Genomic DNA, 19843 nt, shown 5'->3' on the forward strand with positions numbered 1-19843 from the left:
TTCAGTGTTTTGTTTTGCTTTTTAGTGATTCACAGACTAGGACAGCCATCACTGCTATCCAGTTTTACAATACTCATTGCCGCTAAGAAAACCCTGTATTCATTACTGGTCACTCCCCATTCCCCTCTGTTCCCCAGCCCCCACCAGTCTACTTCCTGTCTCTATTGTGTTTGCGTATTCTGGAAATTTTGTGTAAATGGAATCACATGCTATGGGGCCTTTTGTATTCAGCTTTCACTTAGCTGTTTTTGAGGTGCATCCATGATACAGCGTATGTCAATATTTTGTTTCTTTTTATGGCTGAAAAATATTCCATTGTGTGGATGTGCCACCCTTTATCCATTCATCAGTTGATGGGCGTGGTAACCCCACGTTTAACCATTTGAGGAACTGCCAGGTTTGTTTTCCAAAGGGCTGCACTACTTTGCATTCCCACTCTCTACATTCCCAGCAATGTAGAGTTCTAGTTTCTCCACATCCCTATCAATACTTGTTATAGTGTTTTTGAATAGCGACAGTGATCAACAGTATGTGAACTGAGAACTTCCAGATATACAGGCTGAATTTAGAAAAGGCAGAGGAACCACAGATCAAATTGCCAACATCCATTGGATCATAGAAGAAGCAAGGGAATTCCAGGAAAACATCGACTTCTGCTTCGTTGATTACGCTAAAGCCTTTGTGTGGATCACAACAAACTGGAAAATTCTTGAAGAGATGGGAATACCATCTCTCACCTTACCTGCCTCCTGAGAAGCAGGTCAAAAAGTAACAGTTAGAACCTGACATGGAAGAACGAACTGGTTCCAAATTGGGAAAGGAGTTTGTCAAGACTGTATATTGTCACCCTGCTTATTTAACTTATTTATTTAACTTGCATAGTACATCATGCGAAATGCCAGACTGGATGAAGCTCAAGCTGGAGTCAGATTGCTGGGAGAAATATCAATAACCTCAGATATGCAGATGACACCACCCTTATGGCAGAAAGCGAGGAAGAACTAAAGAGCCTCTTGATGAAGGTGAAGGAGGAGAGTGAAAAAGCTGGCTTAAAGCTCCACACTCAGAAATCGAAGATCATTGCATTGTGTATTACACAGTGGTTTCATGTGCCTTTCCCTAATTATTAGTAATGTTTGAGAATCTTTTCCTTTGCTTGATGGTCATGTGTATTGAGTGTGTCTTCTTTTGGAGAAGTATCTATTCAAGTTCTTTGCTCATCTTTTAATTAGTTTGTCTTTTGATTATTGAACTGTAAGGATTACTTGTATTTTTTAGATATAAGTCCCTCAACAGATAGTTGATTTGAGAATATTTTCTCCCATTCTGTGGGTTGACTTTCTTGATACCTTTGAGGCACAAAGATTTTTAATTATAAGTCCAATTTGCCTATTTTTCTTTTGTCACTCATACTTTTATCATACCTAAAAACTATGTTGGCTTATAGTTTTAGTTCTTACATTCAAGTCAGTGATACAGTTTGAGTTAATTTTTGTATATGGTGTGTCTACCTTTTGCTTTTTTCTCTTCATATGTCTTGGAGATCATTTCATATTAGCTCTAAAGAAATTCCTCATTCTTATGATACCAGGGTATTTTCCTGTATAGATTTATTAAATTTATTTAAACAATCCCCTCATTGATGGACATTTATATAAACATTTGGGTTTGGAAATTATTTCAAAATGTCTTGTGGCTTGAAATATTTCATACTAGCTTCCTCGTAATGGCAGTTTCAACCATTTGACAGACTTTGTTCTAAGCAGTTCTCACCATTCAGAAGCCTTTGAGTAAATACCAGTCCTCTGAGGGGAATGATCCCAAGGAATTATTTCAAGAGCTTTCACTGCATTAGATGTTTCCAGTAAGTCAGGAGGCAGAAGATTCTTTCGATTATCAGAAAATATCTGTAAGTTACTCTTGGAGGAACACGGTGCTCTAAACTTCCGTGTCACATTTCACACTGTACTTGTTTACAAATGACTTAGCAGTGTGTGCCCTCCTTTCGCTGTTCTGTCGCGTTGTTGTCTCTCGTGTGTATTAAGATAGGTGGGTGATAATCTAAGCTTTGGGCAATTCAGCCAGCCATTCAGTAAGCAGTAGAATATCTGGAGATTTTGAAACATGCGGGTTTCTTTTTTAAATAAACAAGAAGTTTGGGGAAAATCTTGAAAGGCAGTCAACACTTTGATAATCTGCAAAGGCTTATCTAGCCATTTGAAGGTAAGCAAAAAGGAAAAGAGTCTGATGCTGGGAGGGATTGGGGGTGGGAGGAGACGGGGACGACAGAGAATGAGATGGCTGGATGGCATCACCGACTCGATGGACATGAGTTTGAGTGAGCTCCGGGAGGCCTGGCGTGCTGTGATTCATGGGGTCGCAAAGAGTCGGACACGACTGAGCGACTGAACTGAACTGAACTGAACTGAAAAAGGCCAAGGGACAGCTCATATGATAAAGCCCACACCTTATAGTTCCTGAGCCTTACTTGTAACACAGTTCCTTTTTTTTTTTTTTAATTGAAATTTTTTTTTATTGAAGAAGAGTTGATTTACAATGTTGTGCCAATCTGCTGTACACCAGTGACTCAGTTTTACACATATTCCGTTCCATTCCGTTCAGTCGCTCAGTCGTGTCCGACTCTTTGCGACCCCGTGGACTGTAGCCTACCAGGCTTCTCCGTCCATGGGATTCTCCAGGCAAGAATACTGGAGTGGATTACCATTTCCTTCTCCAGGGGATCTTCCCGACCCAGGGATCGAACCCGGGTCTCCCGCATTGGAGGCAGACGCTTTAACCTCTGAGCCACCAGGGAAGCTTTACACATATATACATTCCTTTTTTATCCCATGAGATTGTATATAGTTTCCTGTGCTCTACAGTAGGACCTTGTTTATCCATTCTAAATGTAATAATTTGCATCTGCCAACCCCAGATTCCCAGTCTGTCCCTCTTTTTTCCCCTTCCCCCTTAGCAACCACAAGTCTGATCTCAGTATAACACAGTTCTTTATTAAGAGACAATTCCCTCTTATTTTATGCACCAATCAAATTAGCATGATGTCACAAAAAGTATTTTGGAATTATTCAAATCCTTTTTCTGTTCTTGATGATAATGGATACCTTCAGTAAGTTACTTACCCTTTCTGGACTAGAGTCTTTTCATCTGTAAAATAAATGTGAACTAGATGAATTTCCAAGCCTGTAATAGATTAGAGCAGTTAATTAGGAGGTGGAATAGGGTATGCTGAAGGCAAACTGCAGTCAGCAATACTGACAAGTGATTACTTGATTGGAATGATAATTGTAAGAAAATTTTTAAATTTTAATGTATAAAAGTTCAAACATAATCATGACTGGAGGCAACTGGATAGAGGCAAATAGTCCTACATATCTGAGTGGCCCCAGAGGGTAACACTAAATTATAGTGTTCTTGATGTCCACACGAGTCCTAAGTTACCAAAGAGTTAGCCAAGATTTCAACAAAATACTATATTTTTCATCTTTGATATAATTTTAGACTTACAGAAAACTAGTGAAAGAATGCAAAGATTACCATCTACTGTTCAACCAGATTTCTCAAATGTTAACATTTTATTACATTTTCTTAAACCTTGTATGTATATCTTTCAACTATGTAAAAACAGCAGAAATGTTGGTACTTTATCCTTTAATACTGTGGAGGGTGGGGGTGCCACCTTTATCCTCAAATACTTTAATGTGTATTTCCTAAAGACTGAGGACCCTGAGGAAGGCATGGCAACCCACTCCAGTATTCCTGCCTGGAGAAGCCCATGGACAGACGAGCCTGATGGGCTACAGTCCTTAGGGTCACGGCACAACTGAAGTGCCTTCGCAGGCATGCACGAACTCCAGTGGTTAGAACTGGGCACTTTCTGCATTTTCACGTGCCTGCCCTATTTTTCCACTGTAAAGGAACTACTTTTCCCCTCTGATTAATAACTATCTTGTGGAGGAATGCTTCACAACTATGTAAATATTGTTTCTCTGCAAATCTTCATTCATTGTGTTATATTTTTATGAAGACGGAAGAAAAATAATGCATTGTAGCAAGATTTTCATAAAAATGGTTACGGTGTTAAAAAGTAACCTCAAGAACCTGAAACTGGCAACCATATGACAAATATGATTATGTAGCTGCTGCTGCTGTCGCTTCAGTCGTGTCCGACTCTGTGCGACCCCATAGACGGCAGCCCATCAGGCTCCCCCGTCCCTGGGATTCTCCAGGCAAGAACACTGGAGTGGGTTGCCATTTCCTTCTCCAATGCGTGAAAGTGAAAAGTGAAAGTGAAGTCGCTCAGTCGTGTCTGACTCTTCGCGACCCCATGGACAGCACCCACCAGGCTCCTCTGTCCATGGGATTTTCCAGGCAAGAGTACTGGAGTGGGGTTCCAGTGCCTTCTCCAATGATTATGTAGAATTCCTTACTATTAATTATTTCAAAGAAATTATATATGTACAATTCTTCCGTTCCATTCTGTCGCTCAGTTGTGTCCGACTCTTTGCGACCCTGTGGACTGTAGCCTACCAGGCTTCTCTGTCCATGGGATTCTCCAGGCAAGAATACTGGAGTGGGTTACCGTTTCCTTCTCCAGGGGATCTTCCCGACCCAGGGATCAAACCCGGGTCTCCCACACTGGAGGCAGATGCTTTAACCTCTGAGCCACCAGGGAAGCCTGGTGTAAGTACAATTCTTAGTTTTTTAAAATATCCTTTACATTTCTAAAGTCAATTTGTAGGTTAATAAATATAAAAATAATTTGGTTTCTTAGTAGTATTGTTGCTTTTGAAAGATTTAGAGGAGTTTTTCTACTTTGTCCAGTGTTGGGGGTACAAAAATTTGTACAAAACAAAAATTGTTAGAGAAAATATTCGAAATGCCTCTCCTTTCCTTCATCTTTCTGTTTCTTCACATCTCTGCCAAGAAACCCACTTTTACCTTATTGCCCAACTTAAAAATATGTAGTGTTGCCAATTTGCTCACAGGATGAGGTGCCAGCTTCTCAGCTTGCCCTTTCAATTTTGTGATTATTTTTGCAATAATTTTGTGTATTTCTGGTTGCACTGGATCTTCGCTGCTGTGCAAGGGCTTTCTGCAGTTGTGGTGAGTGGGGGCTCCTCTCTGGTTGTGGTTCCCGGGCCTCTCATCGCTGTGGCTTGTTGCAGAGCTCAGGCTCTGAAGTGTGGGCTCAGTAGTTGTGGCAGCCAGTCCGGTTGCTCCGAGGCACGTGGAATCTTCCCAGACTAGTCATCGAACCTATGTCCCCTGCGTTGGCAGGCCGGTTCTTTTCCGCTGTGCTTCCAGGGAAGTGCCCCCTTTCAGCGATAACATTTTCTTCTGCTCTGGCCAAACTGATCTACACAGTCCGTTTTGAAACGGTGCCTCATGCTTTTCTGTCTCTGCAAAGTGCTTTTCCTATCTGTCTTGATTCTTCTCAACGTTCCAGATAAAATTCTAGTATATTTTCCCTAAAATACTCCCTGACCTCTTCTCAAACTTCAACTTTAGTTAACTACATGCAGTCTATTTGCTACTTTAGGGAGATGCTTTATAGGAACGTTTCTAGGGACAATAGGGTGGTATAAACAGGAAATCAAATACAGATCGGGCAGCCCGAGGGCTCTCCGTGTCCTCCCTTATGCTCTGACCCTGCATGCTGTATGCGTCTAATATTTGCTGCATACATTCTTGTATGTTTGTATATGTGCATAGTATTTAATGAGACTGCATCCTCGCAGAACCTAGCACTTATTTGCTATAATAAGTCAGTTATTTAATTGATGTTACTTTGTTTTATTTTAACAAAGCCTGCATCTCAGCAGGAAAGAGGGCACATATTTTCATTCTTGTGTTGTATTTCACTTCTGTCCCAGGGTCAGCATTTACACTTGAACTCTTTGGGGAGTTGTAAATTGGTACTAATTAATCTGGACTGTTTTGCCAGAGTTTTCTAAGAGCCAGAGAGTTTGAGTGGAATTAGATTTCCATTTTAGGGCAACTTGGTTTCTTCCTTTTTTTTTTTTTCAAAGGTACTTATAGTTCCTTTAACCAAAGCTTCACATTATAGGAATCCTAAAAATGCAACTGTTACCTGTCTGCTTACTCCTTAAATGTTCCTTGGGGACTTTGTGACCACCAGGAATTGTCTCCGGTGTTGGGTACACACAGGCCAAATAAGATGAGGTTCTTTCTTTCAGAGTCTTGAGTCATAGTGAAGTTCAAGACAGTTGCAGGACTAAGTATCAGAAAGCTTTGGCTTCTCACTCGAAAGTGCAGCTTCAGTAGACTGCAGTTGTAGAAAGGCATGCACGAAATACTGAGTAGTCGGGAGCAAGAGGTAGTCATATCAGGGAGATTTTTCATGAAGTCCTGTTTAGGTGGAGTCAGGATTCTGTAGGATTTCAGAGGTGGCCTCATTCCCAGTGGTGCCCAGAAATGTGCCAGCTGCATGGCATGTTGAAGGAAGCAAGAGCAAGCTGATACCAGCTCACCAGCAATCGCCCTCACCAAATATAAAGCAGGAGAAGAAGGATGTCACTTTTAAAAGCTTGGAAGCAAATAAGGGAGCTTTTAAACTGGGTTTTAAATTAAAAACTATCATGGACAAATTTGCATTTAATTCAGAACCTGCCCAAAGAATCACCAGGTAGAAGATCAGCTCTTTCAATACATACCTGTGGCCCTATAAAGGCTGAATATTTCCTCCCTCATTTAATTCATTCCCCCTGTGTGGTTAAAATGTGGTTGATCTGCTTAGAAAATGAACCTATGGTTGCTGGGGAAGGGATAGTTAGGGAGTTTGGGAAGGTCATGCACACACTGCTATATTCAAAATGGATTGCCAACAAGGACCAGCTGTATAGCACATGGAACTCTGCTCAGTGCTGTGTGCCAGCCTGGATGGGAAGGGAGCTCAGGGGAGAGTGGATACATGTGTGTGTATGGCCGAGTGCCTCCACTGTTCACCTGAAACTATCACAACATGGTTAATCGGGTGTGCCCCAATACAAAATGAAAAGTTTAAAGTTTACAAAAACAAACAAACAAGAATGTGGCTAGTCTGCTTGTCCAGCTGCGGGTTGCTATGGCAGTAGATGCTGGTTTTATACACTTAAACCTGAATTTCTCAAAAACCAAGCAGATAAGTGTTTCAAGCTCTCATCAGTAGACTTCTAGGGGATTTCAAGAACAGTACTTTAGAATTTCCAAATGTTTGATGTACATTTTGTTTGATTCTGAAGTGTGTATACATATATAGTATGGGCTTCCCCGGTGGCGCTAGTGATAAAGAACCTGCCTGCCAATACAGCAGACATAAGAGACCTGGGTTCAATCTCTGGTTCAGGAAGATCCCTTGGAGGAGGGTGTGGCAACCCACTCCAGTATTCTTGCCTGGAGAATCCCATGGACAGAGGAGCCTGTCTGGCTATAGGCCCTAGGGTCGCAGAGTTAGATATGACTGAAGCAACTTAGCATGCACACACACACACATTTATGTGTGTATATATAAATATTATAAAGGAATTATTTTATTTACTTATTTGGCTGTTCTGAGTCTTAGTTGCAGCATGTGGGGTCTAGTTCCCTGACCAAGGATCAACCCCCGCCCCCTGCATTGGGAGCGCAAAATCTTAGCCAGTGGACCACCAGGGAAGTCCTCTAAAGTGTGTTTTTAACAATTAAAATAATAATAAGGAATAGCATACCAGACATTAAATTATATACATAATTTGGGGACTTTGGATACTGCCACCATGTTGACTCCAGCAGCGAGTGCACTCTTCAGAATAAAGCAGGATTTTGTCATTTCTCTGTATACATTTAAACTTGTGAGTGTGCATTTAACAGTGTAGTAGAGCGTCGCCACATCTTTTGAAAGCTTCAAGTCCACACGTGTACACTAATGCATATTTTACAGGTCAACGTGCTTCTGCCCACATTCAATTAAATGCCAGGCAAGGCTTGGCTCATCTGCTTTGGATAGCCTTTTTTATTATAGTATCATAAGTAGAGTCCAACATCTCATTGGTGTGTTGGATAGTGGTTGCAAGTTTACAATCACCCGTGTGTGTGTTAGTTGCTCAGTATATCCGACTCTTTGTGACCCTGTGGACTGTAGCCCACCAGGCTCCTCTGTCCATGGAATTCTGCAGGCAAGAATACCGGAGTGGGTTGTCATTTCCTTCTCCAGGGGATCTTCCCAACCCATGGGTTGAACCTGGGTCTCCTGCATTGCAGGCAGCTTCTTTACCATCTGAGCCACAGCCACCAGGGAAGCCCCTGAGGGCATTTAAAAAATCTTGGTGCCTAGGCCACAAATATACTAATTAAATCAAAACCCCTGGGAGTAGGGGCAGGACATAGGCATCAGTATTTTTTAAATAGACTTTATTTTTCACAGAAAAATTGAGAGGTTGTATAGCCATATACCTGGCTTCCCAGGTGGTGCAATGGTAAATAATCCGCCTGCTAGGGCAGGAGACATGGGTTTGATCCCTGAGTTGGCAAGATGCCTGGAGTAGGAAATGACAACCCACTCCGGTATTCTTGCCTGGAAAATTCCATGGACAGAATAGCCTGGCAGGCAACAGCTCGTGGGGTCGCAAAGAGTCAGACACAACTGAGCATATAGCCATATACCCATATTCCTTCTGCTTTCCACACGTGTGTAGCCCTCCTCGTTATCAACATCCCCACCAGGGTGGTGCATTTATTAGAATGGGTGAGCCTGCATCGACACACCATGATCAGTCAGAGTCCATCATTCACATTCTTGGTGTTCTACACCCTTGGTTTTGCACATTCTGTGGGTTTGGATAAATGTATATGACATACATCCATGGCTACAATATCATACAGAGTTGTTTCAGTAGCCATCACTATTTTTCAAAGCTCTCTAGGTGATTCCAAAATTTAACCAAGAACCATTGTGTTGTATTCTACTTCTGGGACTTATTTTTTACAATAGGATTTGAGTACTTCTTGTCTGACTTGTATATGAAAACTACCCCTATCTTCATTGTGTATGGGGTTCCCTGTAAAATTTTTGTTTGAATAATATTAGGACTTTGTTAAAGGTTGATCAACAGCGTAGAGAACAGAGCTACGCTTTGGATCGGAGGGTTCCACAATTGCTGAATAAGTCACTTGGGCAAGTTTTTTTGCCTCTCTGAGCTGCCATCCAACAGATAATGCTCAGCAGTGATGTTGGAGAATAATCAGCGTACCATAGTTTGATAATGTTTAACCCACTGATGCTTTTGAACTGTGGTGCTGGAGAAGACTCTTGAGAGTCCCTTGGACTGCAAGGAGATCCAACCAGTCCATCCTAAAGGAGATCAGTCCTGGGTGTTCATTGGAAGGACTGATGCTAAAGCTGAAACTTCAATACTTTGGCCACCTCATGCGAAGAGTTGACTCACTGGAAAAGACTCTGATGCTAGGAGGGATTGGGGGCAGGAGGAGAAGGGGACGACAGAGGATGAGATGGCTGGATGGCATCACCGACTTGATGGACATGAGTTTGAGTGAACTCCAGGAATTGGTGACGGACAGGGAGGCCTGGCGTGCTGTGATTCATGGGGTTGCAAAGAGTTGGACATGACTGAGCGACTGAACTGAACTGAACTGAAGCACTTAAGTTGGGGGTTGCTATTGCTCTTTTTCTTTTTGTCCTATTTGGGAGACAAGAAATATCCTTCTTGCAATCAAGTGTAGGCACATACTTTACCATCTTTTGTTTTGCTGTTCTTATAATATTTTGTATTAGCCTTTTCTGGCTTAGATTACATTTTGGATCAAATATCTTCTAATATACCGCAGGCCTTCACATAATGTAAATTTGAAAGTTCGGAAATATAGCTTTACAGTACAGTGGCCTTTTGCTTGGTCTTTGCCATTTCAGCACTTGGGAAATACAAAGCGTGTGAGCGTGTTATTCTGTTATCCATGGATATGCCTCCAGAGCTTACAACATGTTTTTTATGCTGAGCATTCAGTCTTCTATACTCTGTCAGAAGTAAAATGATCTGATTTCTTCCCCAAAGTGTCTTATTTTCATTTGCTTGCTAAAAACTGAGAAATGTTTTGACAATTTTGGACGAATGTTTGGACACGGATGATACAATTCAGGTTGTGGCGTTTGTGTTGACTGCTTGATTGGAGACTTTGGACTTTAGTGGAAACCGCTCTGTCTCTAAGCCATTCTGGGTGCATCCCCGCAGCCAGGCCTGGTGCCTCTGCCACTGTTCTATAGATGTTTGTTCGTTGTCTCCACACAACTGTCAGTCCACTAAGGGCAGAAGCCGAGTTCCAGCATGGCTTGAAAGAATAATGGTTGATTGAAAGAAGGAAAGCTGTAGTAAGAAAGGAAGATGAACAGTGCATCCATAGAGGAGGGCAAGCAAGAAATGCCAGCGCTTTAAGGAGTCAAGTGATTAGTGCAATGACTGGTCTGATTCAGGACCTTTTGAATCTCTCATTTGAGAAACAGAAAGGTCTTTGTTGGTGCAAAAAGGTTAAAGGTAGAGATGTGGCCAGTTAGCCATCAATCATGAGTGGAAGGAATCAACTCTTGAGAGGAATCCAGTAATCCTGTGTGTTAGTAATAGTACATAACTTTTTTTTTTAATTGAACATTTCAAAAGATGAGTTGCCTTTGGGATTTTCTCATCTAAATAGGAAGGTGACTCTTGGAGGAAAGCTGTCTATCTAAGCTTCCTCTAAGATGATGTCAGCCTCCAGACTTGACCCTGAGTAATCTCTGCAGTTTTGTGTTGGGCATTACGCTGAAGCCATTGTTTGTGAAGCAAGTACAGTTTTTTATGGCTGAGCTCAGATGAGTGGAGTTTGCTCTCTTGATTCATTTCTCTCATTCATTCATTTTCCCCCTCACCGTTCAGACAGACAGGCGTGGTTTGATAAACAAAGGAGGACCCGCCCCTGGTGGGCAGCTGGCCCCTCCTGTGGAGGGTGAGGGGTGCCTTGATGGGAAAGGCAGGATGTAAAGGGGCACAGGGTGAGGCCTGTGGGGCCGACATGGGGAGGAAGTCACTTTTGTTTAGATTGTGGCCTGAAGTGTAACTTCATGTTCCTGACAAATAGCTTAATTTATTAATACTGATGGCTCCTTGACGGAGAAGGCAATGGCAAGCCACTCCAGTACTCTTGCCTAGAAAATGCCACGGACAGAGGAGCCTGGTAGGCTGCAGTCCATGGGGTCGCTGGGAGTCGGACGCGACTGAGCGACCTCACTTTCATGCATTGGAGAAGGAAATGGTGGCCCGCTCCAGTGTTCTTGCCTGGAGACTCCCAGGGACAGGGGAGCCTAGTGGGCTGCCATCTATGGGGTCGCACAGAGTCGGACACGACTGAGGCGACTTAGCAGCAGCAGCAGCATGGCTCCTTGAATAAAGTATATTTTTGTGGCCTCTCCTTACTTTGTGCCACCAAGCTGAGGCAGACCCAGAACAGCCGCGATGCATAGCAGAAAGCCGCCCCCGTTGGCCGCAGACTGGCCTCTGACTTGGCACCGGCCTTGTTCCTGGCGACACACATGGTCCGTTGACTTCCCTTCGTCCACCCTGGGAGAGCAGCATGAGCTGGATGCTTCCACTGGAGCATTTGGGAATTAAATAAGTAAATCTCTTAATACCTACTGATATCTTCCTTTCTCTCTTTAAACAGTTTTTATTATGAGAAATAGGCTGTATACAAAAGAAAGAGTGTGTGTGTGTGCACGTGCGTGTGCACTTGCATGTGGATACACTTTTCAGAGCGCACGTTAAAAACAAGCTCCCGTGGGGACTTCCCTGGTGGTCCAGTGGTTACGAGCATCCACTCCGGGGGGCATGGGTTCAGTCGCTGCGTACGGAGCTGATGCCCCACACGCCCTGCACAGTGTGGCCCAAACACACCACGCCCGACGCCCACGCCCTCACTCCCTAGCCTGCCCCGCTGCACACGGCCTGCCCTGGCCACCCTGTCGCAGTCGGGACCACGAGCCTGAGTTTCGTGTTCAGTGTCCTCTCCCGTCCCTGTCTTTTACTGTGTTCTGAGAGGTCGCATTTCCACTTGTGCTGCGATGTGCTACAATATCGGACTGTCACCGTGGACCAGGAGCAAATGAGAAACAAGCCAGAGAGCTGTTAGATTGCTTGATGGTACTCTTTTAAAGAGGGAAATATACTGGTAATATCAGAGTGCTTTAAAAAAAATGTCAAAACAGAAGCTTTTCAATTTCAAGGAAAAGCTTAACAGGGTTTGTTAAAAGGGTAAGGATTTTACAAACCAGGGTACTACCCACGGACCCAGCATTAATATGACAAGGAATTGCTTTAACAATAACAATGAAAATGTTGTCATTTTAAACCAGGCCATTAGTTTGTAGTAATGCTACTCCAGAGCATTTAAAATGGTTTTGTGGTATCAGAGTTTACTGGCGTCAAAGGGCATGTTGACTTGTCAGCTGGGAGACATGAGTGACGTTGTATTACTTCAGTCATTTGGAGCAGATCATGTCAGGAATAGCTCTTTGGGCAAACATTCTTGAATTTGCTTTTTTTCTTTGTGGTTGTAATGGATGTTGTTTGTATTCTGTATTTGTGGCCCCCTTTCCCCCTAAACTGCTCAGGTTTCCATCCAAAATGAAAGAATATCAAGTTTTAGGTATTGTATTTGACTACTGTAAAAATGACGCTTAGCAGGTTGATTTCACAGCTTTGTGATTATTTGTCAAATGATTTTGCAGGTGTTATCAATTTGAAAACTTATTTTGAAGATCATTATCGCCCCACTGCTGAGTGATACTTTGGGGCAACGTAGTTCATTTAGAGGGCTTCCCTGGTGGCTCAGTGGTAAAGAATCTGCCTGCAATGCAGGAGACCCCAGTTCAATCCCTGTGTTGGGAAGATCCCCTGGAGGAGGAAATGGCAACCAACTCCAGTATTCTTGCCTGGAGAATTTCATGGACAGAGGATCCTGGCAGGCACGACTGAAGTTACTAAGCAGCAGCAGCAGTTCATTTAGAAATTTATTTCCTAGAGCACGTCAGAACAGCTTTGGTTTCTATTCTGAGTTTATCTGTAAGTTAATATGTAACTCAGAATACAAAGTTGGCCAGTTATAAAAACATGTGCATATTACTTAATCTTTTTATTTCATTTTTATGTTTTTATTCCTGAGGCAATTGGTTTTTCCAGGAGTCAGCAGGAGACCTTTCCCCCTTCAATGAGTTTTTAAACCACAGTTGTAATACTTTTCACAGTGATTTTTGCCACTCTTCCATAATCGTAAATCTGAGGCCTAAAAAATACCTTTGTAATGTCTTATTCAGACTGGGAGTCCCGTCGACAGTGACATATGATGACGTGGATTAGAACAATAGTTTCTCTAGTCTCAGTGTTCTTTATATTTGCATTCTTTAGCCATTTTAACTAGCCCCTTAAAACTCTCTTCTATGAATAATTTTACTATGTACTTCCATAATACTCCTGGTCACTTTACAAAAAAAAAAAGGCTGGACAAAGCAAACCATTTCCAGTTGTTTAAGAATCCAGTGAATTCCTCCCTGGCTTGGGCTACATGGAATGTAATCTGAGAAGGCGATCTATGTTTTCCTTTCTCTTTCCCCACACAGGAGAAACTTTCTAACGGGTTCATCACAGCTGATCAGAAACTGCTGTAAGCACTTTGGGATTCGCTGTGCAGAGTACCTTACTCCTAGCAGTTCTCTCAGCTGATTGCCCTTCCTTCTCATGCATCACGACTTCCTGTCTCCTCACCTGTACTGTTCTCTGTCCTGGGGGCTCATCGCCGGCAGAGGTACGGCCAGGCGATGGGGTGGCTGCTCAGCATGTCTGGGGGAAAGTGCAGGAGATGAGATGGAGTATGAGAGGTGGTTGGGGCTAGCTTACCCTGGGCTCTGTGAGCCTCTGTGAGTGCTCAGACCTGATCCTGGCTGATATGGGGAATCTTTGGAGCATTTTGTGTAGAGTGATAAGATCAGAGAGGCCAAGATCTCTGACCCTCCATGTATTGGCTGCAGGTAAGTGGCTGAGGGTCGAAGAGAGAACCAGCTTAGGAGGTCATAGAAATAACCCAAGTGAAAGATGATGGTGGAATGGACCAAGACGGTAGCACTGGAAGAGCATGCAGAGATCCATCTCTAGATATATTTTTAGTGGAGACACGTGTTTTGTGATGGCTTAGAGGTGAATTGTGAGAAAGAAAGGTGTCCAGAGTTTTGACCTCAGCCACTGGAAGGCTGGAGTTGTCACTTAATAAAGTGGAGGGCAGATTTGGAGGTGGGAGTCATCTTTACATTGTTAAATTTAAGATGCCAGTAAGATTCAAGTGACACTGTTGGGTAAACACTTGCATATGTATGTTTGTGTGTGTGTATGGGAGTCATTAGGAGTTATTTAAAACCCTGAAACTAGAAGAGGTCACCAAGAGAATGACTGGATAAGAGGTCAGAGGGGTGAGGGACTTCCCTGGTGGTCCAGCGGTTAAGAATCTGCCTTTCACCGCAGGGGACACGGGGTCGACCCCTGGATGGGAACTCTGAATCCACATGTCACAGGGCAGCTAAGCCCATGTGCTGCAGCTGCTGAGCTCGTGTGCTCTCTAGCCGGAGCTCCACCATGACAGAAGCCCCCTTGCACTGCAGCAAAGACCCAGTGCAGCCAAAATAAAACCGTTTTTAAAGAGTTCAGAGGGATGGTCTGGGGCCGTCTAGCATATAGAGGTCAGAGGCCTAGAAAAGGAGGTGCTAATGAGAGAATCAAAAGGGGTGTGATACTGATACCAAATTGGAGGGAAATTGTTCCAAGGAGGGAGTGATCAGTTGGATCTAATGTAGTTCAGTCAGTAGGATGAGATTTGAGAATTAACTGTCGATTTAGCCACATGGAAGTCGTTGGGTTTCTTAACAAGAACCGTTTTAGTGGGATGCTGGGGTTGAAAGCCTGAACAGGGTTTGTTCAAGAGAAAACGGGAGGAGGGAGACGGCACAGTGACTGTGGACAATTATTTTAAGATTTGTAGATTAGAGGAGGGCAAACAGATCGTACCTGGGGAGCAATGAAGGGTCAAGATTTTTTTCCAGTAAAGTATATACTACATATAGAATAATAAATACTACATAAATGTATGTACTTCTATGGCTGATGACAGTAACTCAGTAGAGAATGAAAAATTCAGGAGGAAAAGCGAGAGTTGCTAGATCAGTGTCTCTAGGTGTCTGAGAGAAGATGAGACGCAGTGCACAGTGGAGAGGGGTAGACACACTTCCTGCAGAGGAAGGACAGGCCACAAGTGCAGGCAGAGGGTGGGGTGTGGCTGGGGACACAGAGAAGCTCTCCCGTTCTGTTTTCTCACGGAAACAGGCAGCACGGCCATTAGCTGAGCAGAAGCAGGGGGAGGTCCAGTTGAGGTTGAGGAGATGGCATAAAGTAGTCACTTAGGAAAGTGGACCCTTGACGGAGAGGGGCATGTGGGAGGGCCGCTTGGCACCATTATGGGTCCTGTCTGAAGTTCGTGGTCATGGATTTAAGGGGAAGCCCAGTCAGTGGGATTGTGTGCTTTTCTCCATCTGTGATCAGCTGCCCTGGTAGAGATGCAGAATGGATGAGGCTGTGAAGGGGTTGCAGGACTGATGGATTCTGGGTTTTAATGTGGCTGAAGGATTCAATAAAATCAGGGTTTTGGAGGAAATGTTCTAGAAAGATCAGAGGTGGTCAGTCAGAGGCCACCTAAGATTGGCCAATAAGATTGTGGATGGGGCACAGGTATTGATGATAGGATCTGGGGCAGCAGTTCTCAACCAGGAGCAGTTTACCCCTGAAGAGGGGAAATCTGTGGTTGTCTGAGGACATTGTTAGTTGTCACAACTGGAAGGGGAGAAGATAGTTCAGACACCTAGTAGAGGTCAGGGATGCTGCTAAACATCCAAGCACAGGAGAGCCTCCACAGCAGAGACTGATCTGGCCTGATGGTCAGTAGTGCCATGGCGGAGAACCCTATCTGGGCTGTGATCATGGGAATTAGTAGCTGGGATAAGCCTGAAGACAAGATTATTGGAAAAAAGAAGATAGAGAGACCAGGGTTTTGGAAATTTCTTCCTATGACTAATGGAGTCCCCAAGAATTACAAAAGGAGTAAGAGAACGAGAGTCAGTGATAAGAGGAGGTTAACTAGCTATGTGTGAAGTTATTTTATTTTTCTGCAACTGGCTGATTGGCTGGAGTTGGAATTGACTTTCCTGACTCTAAAAACTATGTATCTAAATTAGCCAGAGTGATGATACGTTGTTTTTAAAAGCCACTTGTTTTTTAACCAGTTTTGACATAATTGTCTGTCTTAAACAGATTGTCTAAAAACACATTTAGGGATTTGGTTGGTCTTTTGGTCAAAATTACATGACTGTAAACTTGGGCACTTGGCCTAGTTCCATCTTTAAATAACTTCTCAGGGTAACAGTTCTTGCAACTAGACCTTGTAGCAGGGATCTTGTTTGAGAAAATCATTGCGAAACTTAATTTATTGATTTTAAAGACTGTGACTTTCCTTGCAGTGCTCCTCACAGTGGAGAAAACTAGTCAAAATCGCACAGGGTAAATAAGGGTCACAAACCAGTGTTGCTTCTGGAATAAGTCAGATTGTCCAGTATTGTACTTTGTCCTTCATTCTGAGCGCGAGTGCCCTGGGGCTGCTTCTCTGCCTACCCACAATAGCACGGGGTGTCTTTTGTTTGCTTCTTGCTTAAAAGAAGGTCTTGTTTTGAGGTTTGGACCGCGAATAATAATCTGTTGTTCTCTATAATAATCATCCACCCTCTTTAGCAGAAAAAAATCTACTTGATTCAGTGTGGCTATCAGTTTATTTAGAAAAATGGCCAAAAGTACCCATTGTGTCCTGAGAATAAACATTTGGAAGATAGTTGGGAAGAATGGGGGAGTTCTCTTGCTCTCCTTGGCCTGGAGTCATAAAGACCTCAGGAAGAAAAAATTCTGAAAATGACCATCAGTCCCATGTGACAATGCCCTTCCTTATTCTACTCATCTGTTACATTCTAAGAATAATTGGAACACTGTAGATAGGGATTCTCTCCCAAGTATTTCTTTTAAAAATATCTTCTTTTGTAAATGGGTGTTTTTAATCTTTTCTGTACTAGCTCTGTTTCCACTTTCAGGCCAAATTCGTTTCTTTCTAATCTTCATTTAGTCCATGAAAGAGTTTCTTTTTGGGTGAAGATTACTTTATCTTAGCCACAGTCCTTAATAATTCCTGCAGTTGCCTCTGATTAGAGATCTTGAAATGATAGGCATTTTAATTACTACTTTCCTGGCTTAGGCTAACTGAAAAATCCAGTGAGCAGAGGAATATGTGACCCAGTGTGGTCAGTTATTTCTTGAGTACACATGTTATCTGACACACTGAAATTCAATGGTAGGTAAGATGTCACTAATGAACACAAGATGTGCTACGCTTTTTTTTCCCTTAAATATGGGGAAAGAGTGTGTTAAATAATGAACATGGCTTTAAAATAAAGTGATCTCTTACCTAGAACAGTTTCAGTTCAGTTCAGTTCAGTCGCTAAGTCGTGTCCGACTCTCCGCGACCCCATGAATCACAGCACGCCAGGCCTCCCTGTCCATCACCAACTCCCGGAGTACACTCAAACTCATGTCCACAGAGTCGGTGATGCCATCCAGCCATAGAACAGTTTAAATTGGTTTAAATATGGAAGATGAGAAAAGATCAACCTGATATGAATTGAAATGTAAGAGGTGAATATAAGAACCATTTAAAGAATTAAAAATATGGCCTCCACAGCATTAAAAACAGAGCATCAGAGAAGCATGATGAGATGTCCTTCAGCAGATGAACTGATAAACTGAAGTACAAAGGATATTGTTCAGCAATGAAATGAAGTGGCCTGTCATGTCATGAAACGGTATGAAGGAAGCGTGAATGAGAGAAAACAGTCTGAAAAGGCTACATTAACTATATGATTCCAGCTGTAGAATAGTCTGGATGTTAGTGATGCACTAATGCGAAGTGTTAACAATAGAGAAAACTGGAACTTGGGGGGAGCAAGAGGGAATACATGGGAACTCCCTATTTTTTTTTTTTGCCTGAAGCTTGGAGTCTTACCTCTGGACCGCCAGGGAGGTCCCAGGAACTACGTACTTTCTGCAAACCTCAAACTGCTCTGAAAATTAAAGTCTGTTAATTCAAAAGAAAACATAAATATTAGGTAGACCTGAACTAGTAACAATGTCTTCTTACTAAAATACAAAAATCCCGGCCTCTAATATGCAGCGGTGGTGGATTACTGTATGCAGTCTGTAATGTTCTTTCATCTTTTCTTGGTCCTCAGATAAATACACACAGTGGTATGCATGCTAAATCCTCCTCCTAAACTTTCCTTGTTCCTCTCTCTCCAGTGACATATGGTGTATCGGCCTTGGAGGTGTACACACCGAAGGAAATCTTCGTGGCAAATGGGACACAAGGGAAGCTGACGTGCAAGTTCAAGTCTACTAACACAACTGGCGCACTGACCTCAGTCTCCTGGAGTTTCCAGCGAGAGGGGACCGACACCACGGTGTCGGTAGGAGTGCTTATGTGATCTCTGCTGGTCCTGTCTCTTGGTGGTCTTTTTATTTTTTCAATTAGAGGATAATTAGAGGATGTTATGGATATATAAAGGATATATATAGTATCTCCTCATTAAAGGGTAATTAGAGAATATTATGATGGTTTTTTTCCATACATCAACATGAGTCTGTATTAGGTATACATATGGCCCCTCCCTCTTGAAACCCCCACCTTCCTCCCCTTCCCACCCCATTAGGTTGTCATGGAGCGCTGGTTTTGGGTTCCCTGCATCATGCGTCAGATTCCCAGGGGCTGTCTACGTACTTATGGTGATGTATATGAGTCAGTGCTCTTCTCTCAAATCGTCCCGCTCTCTCCTTCCCCAGCTGTGTCCAAAAGTCTGTTCTATATGTTTGTGTCTCCTTTGCTGCTCTGCATATAGGATCATCAGTACTATCTTTTTAGATTCCATATATGTGTGTTAATGTACAATATTTGTCTTGCTCTTTCTGGCTTCCTTCAGTCTGTAATAGGCTCCAGTTTCACGCACCTCATTAGCACTGACTCAGACGCACTCTCTCTTGTAGCTGAGTAATGCTCCATTGTGCATATGTGCCACAACCTCCTTATCCGTTTGTCTGTCAGTGGACGTCTAGATGGCCCCCATGTCCTAACTATTGCAAATAGTGCTGCAGTGAACACTGCGGTGCGTGTATCTTTTTCAGTTCTGGTTTCCTCAGAGCATATGCCCAGTAGTGGGATTGCTGTGTTATGTGGTAGTTTTATTCCTAGTTTTTAGGGAATCTTCATACTGTTTTCCATAGTGGCTGTATCAATTTGCATTCCCACCAACAGTGTAAGAGGGTTCCCTTTTATCCATATCCTCTCCAGCATTTATTGTTTGTAGACTTTTTGACGATGGCCATACTGACTCATGTCACGATGGCCTCATGAGATTCTTTACTTCTCTAGTGTGATTAATGATGCATTCTTCTGATTGGGCACTTGCAAAATAAGTCAGTGACACTTTAAGGCCCTTTTCTTGCCTCAGACTCTCCAGGAAAAAAAATAAGTTCAGCATCTCTTAAATGCAACTTTTTATCCATATTGTTACCAATGTTAATATCTCTATCATCTGTCTCTATCATCTATCTACTGGGTTGGGATATATACCTGATTTCCAAATCTTTGAGTGGACTTGTGTCCCTCAGGGTTTATA

General features: G+C 42.9%; 1 protein-coding gene across 3 annotated transcripts in view; it reads left to right on the forward strand.

The window, feature by feature from the left end:
* The window catches only part of MPZL1 (myelin protein zero like 1), a 71966-nt gene that overhangs the window by 27697 nt on the left and 24426 nt on the right, over positions 1-19843 (forward strand). For 2 of the 3 annotated variants that reach the window (XM_088835999.1, XM_055401773.2), the window contains exon 2: positions 18471-18637. In XM_088835999.1, the coding sequence (XP_088692125.1) occupies positions 18471-18637 (167 nt within the window). Of the gene's footprint in view, positions 1-13657; positions 13843-18470; positions 18638-19843 lie in introns of all 3 variants that reach the window. The other variant, XM_055401774.2, reaches the window with a different exon arrangement.

This window comes from Moschus berezovskii, chromosome 4 (assembly GCF_049115385.1).
Source record: "Moschus berezovskii isolate FMDL1 chromosome 4, NW_MosBer_1.0, whole genome shotgun sequence".
Classification (NCBI taxonomy): Eukaryota; Metazoa; Chordata; class Mammalia; order Artiodactyla; family Moschidae; genus Moschus; species Moschus berezovskii.